We start from the raw sequence: 7,934 nt of genomic DNA, 5'->3' as shown, positions 1-7,934 counted from the left end.
CTAAGAAGTAAGAATAGAAATAGGGCAGTAGTTGCCAGGGTCTAATTTGCTCCCTTTCTTCTGCAGGGGGGTTACTATCTTGGGGGACCTGTCCCTGTTTGATGGAGAGGTTTATTATGTGTGTAATGATTGGAGCTACAGTATAGAGAAGGCTGAGTCTCTGAGAAATATGGAGGGAATATTGTCATGGCCAGTGGCCTTGTTGGGTTGGAGGTCACTCAGTTTCTTAAGTACTTCATCAGTTGTTACCATTACAGTTTAAAATCGTCTTTACAAACACCTATGATTTGTGTTTTCCTCTGCTTTATCAAGTTTATTTTAGCGGATTGGCAGTAATATTGTTTCTTAGCTTGTTTCGTTGTGTTTTTAGGTTGTCCAGCTGAACTTGGAGATCACTGTCAAAGCACTTGGGAGGCTTTGACTTGCATTTTAGAAATTCAGAGCATCTTTTGTCTCTGGCTTTCATTGCCGTCAGTATATCCGACTTTTGACCCTGATTGTTCTCAGGAGAGCCATGTTGTTCATCAGTACTGATGTAAATTTAGTTTTGAAGCCAAGCCATGTTTCTTCGACAAGTGTGCTCTAAAGCTCATCGGACCAATCCAGACTCTTCAATTCTTGGTTAAGGTCCTCACTAGAGCAGGTTTTGAGGTCCCTAGATGTTTTGTGGTCTTTAGTTCACCACTGCAGTTGGTGGAGAAGGAATAAATAAGACGTGCTGACTGTGCAGTGCCCTACTGGAAACAGTACAGAGCCAAGTAGGTTGCAACTAGAAGGTGTATTTATTGAACAGTGAACACCTGTTGCTCTTCATACATATGTCTCCACTCTCCTGATCTTAACTGGCAGCAGCCTTTTATACCCAGGTGACCTGGACTGTACCATTCAAATGGGGGTGTTTCTACAACATGCAATACATGCCTTTATACATAACTAAACAATATACATAACCCACACATAATACAGACACCTGAGGGCGAGAGCGACCTCGCCCTTTAAGGCATGCATCCGCCTCATTGGGAACACATCCGCCTCTTTGACGGCAGATTGCTGGGCGAGTGCTGGCGCTTTGGCATTGGGCGTCAGATCAACATGCATGAATTCTGTACTGGCCATAGAAGGAGCTGTAGTAGTTATATATTTTATCATGTATATTTTATATCAGTGGAATTCATAATTATCATTATTCATAAATCTGAATTATAAGTTTTCAAAACTAAGAGTCAAAATCAATCTGAATTTTAGAAGGGGCACCAGTGAAATGAGCTTAGGAATAAGCACAAGATTAATTTAGATTTAACCCTTAAACTTTAAACCACTAATAAAATAATTAATTATTATTTTATCTCAATAAATCTATGGAATCTGAAGGTAAGAGATCTTTCCAATTACATAGCCTTTCTTACTTTGCATGTGTCAAATAAAAGTAAGTTCAACTCTTGAGCAAATAATAGACTTGTTTAAAAATGAATCAATTTATTTCCACGCCTAAGCTTATAGACAAACTCAGTAGAATCACAATAATCAAATTAATTCTTAAACAAGGGTTAATGCTGGTTCAAATAGAATTTAAGAAACAAATCAAATGATAATGAAATTATATGATAGATAATGTCCTTTGCCATGAACTTGCGTGGCAGGCGGCAAGCGGCAGGGGTTGGATCGCTGGTCTGGGTAACCCCTGAGCTTCTCGTTGTAGTGCCTTGGATTGCCTGGGATCTCCTGGGACGCTCAGGATCCCACTAGTCCGATACTCGTTCCCGGATTCGTTCCCACTAGTCCTATACTCGTTCCCGGATTCCTGGCGGGCTTCTCTCTGCCTCCACAATATATACTGTAGCTCTCTTTGTTGTGCAATGCATGGCTCTACATGTCACTCTCATTGCAAGATGGAGACATTGAGATGTCTTGATGACGCAAGGTCCTTTCAACATGCATTAGTTGTCAACATGTTGTGAGGCAAAGTCTCTTTGAAGTTCATTTTGGGAAAGGTAATTTTGTGTACATATGCACTTATCATGGCTTTTAGAACACACAATCTGCAACAATTACATTTATTGTACAGTGAATGTCATATATTTCCAATCGATGATCAAGGAATTGTGAATGAATGATTTGAGTGAGTGGAACATTCAAACATGACATAGTAAGTCCAAAGTCAGAGTGTGATCTGTGGTCCATCTGAATGGAATCAAGTCTTTATGGTACATGGGTATCCCATGGGACTGAGTCTCTAAGTCTGTAGGGAAACAAGTCAATGGAATGTGTACTTCCTTGTATATGAACATGAAGGCCAGTGGTGCCTGGAATTGGACAGTTCCCAGTAAGAGTGTGTACGTTTGAGCACACAATTCTGCCAGCATTGACAGTGTGTGTGTATCACTTGATGCTGTGACTGCTGTTTCAGTCAGAAGGTACCATACTGAACATTCTTGAGGGTCAATAGGTCAGCAGACCCCTCTGCAGGGCTATAACTGTACGGCTCCTTCACAGAGATCACTTCACATGTTCATTAGATCATCCAATGCTGTATGTGCCTTTATACCCCTCGTCTACTACACAAGACTGATGAAACTGTTTTACAGTGCCTACATCGAGTCCGTCATTTATTTCTCGATTATCTGTTGGTGGTAATCTCTGCATCAGAGACAAGAATTCCCTAGGGGAAATTGTAAAAGTGGCCTCTAAAATTATTGGCTCACAAATGAACAGCCTAGACCAGATCTTTAAGAAACAGGTACTTAACAAAGCCCTGTGTATCCGATCCGATGCTGCTCACCCACTACACGGAGAGTACATCCTTCTCCCATCCGGCCTTCGCTTGCACACTAAATGCTGCTGTGGGTAACCTTATGATAAGCGCTTTTAACTTTTTACTGTATTATCTCGTGCCTATGTCTATGCACATGCACTTTTTATGACCTATCGCATAGCACTTAAATGGTTATGTGCACCTTTGTACTTTGGTATCTGCTATGTGAACTGTTTGTTTATTTGTACTGTTTCTTTGTTTAATGTACTGTATGCTGACCCAATTTGCCCTTCAGGGACACTAAATAAACTTGAACCTTGATATAATCAATAAATCAAAACTAGATTAAAATGTTAGGGAGGTACTAGTGGAGAAGAGATCCATGTGTTGACATGTGTTCTGTGCTGTCAAGAGAAGCCAGGGATGCTCGACAGTAAATACATAAACAAACTAGCTGCCAAACTGAAACAGAAACAACAGTCCAGTAGTAAAACAGTCCAGTACAGTGGCTCATTATGATGACCAAGTGTTCCAGGGGGTCGTTGGGGCTGTCTCAGTGCCCAACCATGTTGCTGCATCTGCTGCTATTTTAGCTGCCATGCACTTCATTGATTGTAAACTGGAAATTTGTTCAACTGAGTTAATAGGCTGAAGTTATACTGTATCATAGCTTGTGTGTTTTAATGTGTAGGCTACTTGAGTACAGTACATGGTAGGTGGTGGGACTACCAGGGAACTATAGAGATACAGTAGAACTAAGAACAGTGTGCATGCATCCCACTTGGGAAGGTTTTGGACATCCCATGCACGCCTTCCCAAATGTTATGCTGTGTATATTGGGCAAATTATCATATGAATGGGGGACCCAAAGGTTTCCACCCGACAATAAAGATAATACATATTTTTAGACACAAATAAAGAGCTAAAAATAAATATGTTTTGGCCGGAAGTAGTACTTCTTGGTTTTGTAGTCCAGTGCACAAAATAAAGAAGAAGAAAAACAAAACAAAGACAGCTCGTTTGAGTAGCACATTTCAGAAGAAAGAAATAACAAGACAGGACAAAATTAATGTTCACATTTATTTTCCTTTTTGTTTGAAAGGAGGGACACCATCACAGAGCCCAACAAATTATCCAAAACTAAGGAAAAGTTAAATTTCGTGATAGTAAAAAATGGCTTATTGATTAGTCGGCTTGGTGGGCGTGGTCTCTGGGTTCTCCGTTGTCTATGCTGCCGCCCTTTCATCCAGACACAAGTCTAAAAAATATGTACATTTAGAATTAAATAAAACAGTGAAACGTTGAACTATTTTGCAAATAAATGTTCACAATAGTCAAATACTTGTTTTTTTTTTGTAATTTAATGTAAAGGTGTGTCACACAATAATAATTAGGCTATTCAAAATAAATAAAATTATATCTTGAGCAAAAATGTGTTTCCGGGTATCCATTAAATGTTACGCCAAATGTATATTGAGTCTGACCTGAGACCCCTCCAATGTGATATTCAGGATGCATATTCAGACACTCGGCTTGTTGCTTAAACCTCTCCAGCAAAGAGGCATCTAGTTGTCCTGTTCGTGCTGCAAAGAATCGAAGAGAGGAGGAGGAAGAAGAGAGAGAGATTTAGGTAGCATCCTTTGGTCTCTCCATCATATTCATCTATAAACTTAATCAATGACAAATTGCATTTCATGTCAGTCACACTTCATGTCAGTCAGTCTGACATGAAGTCTGTCAGTCACGCCTCGTAAATCGTAACCCGCTCCATATATGGCCGTCTCCATATATGAAGATCACGACACTGTCCGGCCAGCATCTGACCAATAACCTCAAACACTTAGATCTCCATATATGGAGCTGACCTGTTCTGACATTCTGTATGTTGATTCATCCTCACCCGTCCTTCATCTTCGATGTCTCCCTTTTGACTGATACCTGCAGCTGCCCGGCCCTACCTGGGTCCAAGGCCCCGCCTGGCCCTACTAATTAGCACACATTTTACACCCTACATGGCCCGATTTTTTAAATAATTAATCATTCCAGACCTGCTATTTTAGCTTCTTGCCCTCAGGGCGTCTTACTGGTAACAGGTAGCGTCCTTCTGTCTCTCCATCATATATTAATCTAGAGGTGTACCTCACTCACTCCAGAGGAACAGGTAGCGCCCCTCGGTCTCTCCATCATATATTAATCTAGAGATGTACCTCACTCACTCCAGAGGAACAGGTAGCTTCCCTCTGTCTCTCCATCATATATTAATCTAGAGGTGTACCTCACTCAATCCAGTCCAGAGGAACAGGTAGCGTCCCTCTGTCTCTCCATAATATATTAATCTAGAGGTGTACCTCACTCACTCCAGTCCAGAGGAACAGGTAGCGTCCCTCTGTCTCTCCATAATATATTAATCTAGAGGTGTACCTCACTCACTCCAGTCCAGAGGAACAGGTAGCGTCCCTCTGTCTCTCCATCATACAGTATATTAATCTAGAGGTGTACCTCACTCACTCCAGAGGAACAGGTAGCGTCCCTCGGTCTCTCCATCATCATATTTGTAAAGTTGTACCCAAGTGCCCAGGACAAGGGACCCAAAGCAGGTGGAGCTTCTTTTCCATCCACCAGCTGTCTAAAAACTCAGAAAAGAAGCTGCTGACAGCTTCTTCTGTCCGCGGCTGTAGGCCGTTTTCCGCTCAGGTGTGGAAACACTCTCACAGTTTCCACACCTGAGCGGAAAACGACCGAAACATCTGTCCGTCAAATCCCGCAATTTCCTTCTTCCCATATTGCGCTGCAACGTAACTCTAGGACGGCGAAATTCTAGTCATCTATAATCCTAATCATATAGAGGTGTTCCGCACTCACTCCAGAAGAACATGTAGCGTCCCTTGGGCTGTCCGTCAGGCAGCTGGATAGTGGACAGTGTCAGCATGCAATCGGCACACGTCTCGTAGTACGTCCCCTCGTGGCTGGTTGTCTGGCCGTTGATGTTGACTGTGGACACACACCAACATGAGATTAACTCTAGACAATACACATTAACACACACGTGTAGTGATTGGAGGTTTATACTATATTTTACAGTATATTAGTAAATTATAGCATTGTATTAGACAGTAGGCTACATACACGTGGTGTGACTGGAGGTTTCGCAGAAACTTCCGTGGGCCACACCCTGCACACACTGGTCCTCGTTGTTCTCCTGCTTCCTACAAACAACACATGTAAATGATTATTAAATTATATCCTAATAAGACAAAGATTAATGAGTGATTTTCGTTTATTGTGTTAAATAATACGCTCATGATAATCACAATGTTTTAATTTATACAGCTTGGTTACAAAAGTAAACTTCGGTAGCCTCGGTAATGTCAATACACACGTGTGTGTGTGTCGTGTGCGTACGTGTATGTGCGTGAGTGCGTATGTGCGTGCGTGCGTATGTGCGTGCGTGTGTGTCTCACAGCCGGTCGGCCCAACGGACAGTCAGAACTCTGCCAGCAGACGCAGCCATTTCTATCCAGGAGCTCTTCAGCATGGCCAGCTCATTGGTCAGGCTGGGCTGGTCCGACGCTGCGACATTCAGCACCCATTTACCGAAGATCTGCACCCACACAAACACCACTGTTCATTTTTTGTTGTTGTTATCAAATGTTTTTTATTAGAAAACAACACATAAACAACACAACAGCAAAAGCAAGAAACACAAAAACAAACAATCCCACCCACCCCTCCCCCCGAGACCAAAGATGCCACAAAATATCAGTACTCTTACTACTGTGCAATGGGAACAAAACATAAATAAATGAATGAAAATAATAATAACAATAATAATGACTAAATCATGCCCGTAACCAAATCTGCAATACCAGACCAAATCTCGATGTTTTCCTCTTTTGCACCATGCAATGTTGCTGTCGACATTTCTAGATAAATGATGTCTAGATAGGTCAAAGCCCATTGGCGAAATGACAATGTATGAGGCGGTTTCCAGCGCGAAGCAACCATCTTCTTTGCGGCCGTTACGCCAGCAAAGAAGACACGAATACGGGTATTATTTAATGGCAACTGGGATAGACTTATCTGTGATGTTAGGTCAAGAGGTTTTGTTTCCATATTGTATGATTATTTATTAGAATCTAGTTATGGGACCTTGGCTGTCGATACTGTATGGAGGAATGACATACCAAATCTAGATCCAGATTGGAGCTGGGATACAGTGTGGTCTAATGTTGTCCTATCTTCTAGGAATCCCGATCATCATCAAATTCATCTAAATTTTGTTCATCGGACATACTGTACTTAACCCCCCGCAGATTGTGTGCTATGTGGATTTTAAATAATCATAACTGCACTTTCTGCACTCCGAACACCATAGGTACATTCTTTCATATGGTGTGGGAGTGTCCGGGTGTCCTCACATTTTGAAATCTGGTTGCTGCTAAACTTTCGATTATACTACAAATTAACATCACACCCTCACCACTGTTCATTTTGACAGCACATTTTGATTTAGTTGGAGTCAAAGGACCCCTTATCTCTTATTATCCCTAAACTACTTCTTTTTCATTTTTTTTAATTGTTCAACTAGCTAACTACATGAATTTCACACTCGGTTGCATGCTGAAAATAGCTGCACTGCGACTGTGAGCTTGTAGATTATAGTATAGCTTTTATTTTGTTTCATAATTTGTATCATCATCATCATCAGTACTCACGGGGCTATTGTTGTCCAACACCAGGGGTTTCAAAAGGTTCTTGCAGTGGTCCTGGGACTGGGTGGCACCCAGCGTGGCATGGAGGGCAAGAAGGGTGGCAACCGCAACCAGCCATGCAGCAGCCATGGTCTCTCACACACACAGACACAAAGACAAACTGATAGTAGTTGCAATATAAGGTCACAGATACAAACAGACACACTGGCACCAGTGGAGCTAATGTCAGAACAGTTATAGGCAACACTACGCCACTGACCAAAAGTTGGGAGAGAAGGAGAGATTGTGCAACAGTGGGCCGGGCCACGACTCAACCACACACACACACACACACACACACACACACACACACACACACCCTCTCTCCCAGGACGATTGCACAACAGTGTGGCTGTTGTTAAGTCAGCCAGCATGATTGATGCTCCTCTTTTACATAACAGCACAAAAATAAAGCAGGGCTTTCCCCTGGC

General features: G+C 42.0%; 1 protein-coding gene across 1 annotated transcript; it reads right to left on the bottom strand.

Moving 5' to 3' along the window:
* Nucleotides 1-3,813: 3,813 nt before the first annotated feature.
* Nucleotides 3,814-7,732, bottom strand: LOC308321366 (saxitoxin and tetrodotoxin-binding protein 2-like). The gene is made up of 6 exons (XM_080772222.1): nt 7,468-7,732; nt 6,214-6,353; nt 5,879-5,958; nt 5,615-5,743; nt 4,237-4,335; nt 3,814-4,010 (listed from the first exon to the last, which is right to left on the bottom strand). Exons 1-6 carry the CDS (start codon nt 7,591-7,593, stop codon nt 3,979-3,981), a joined length of 606 nt encoding a protein of 201 aa, XP_080628348.1. The 5' UTR covers nt 7,594-7,732; the 3' UTR covers nt 3,814-3,978.
* Nucleotides 7,733-7,934: the final 202 nt, after the last annotated feature.

This window comes from Protomyctophum bolini, assembly GCF_963924005.1.
Source record: "Protomyctophum bolini genome assembly, chromosome: 9".
Taxonomy (NCBI): domain Eukaryota; kingdom Metazoa; phylum Chordata; class Actinopteri; order Myctophiformes; family Myctophidae; genus Protomyctophum; species Protomyctophum bolini.
This window is presented reverse-complemented; position numbering and strand designations above follow the sequence as displayed.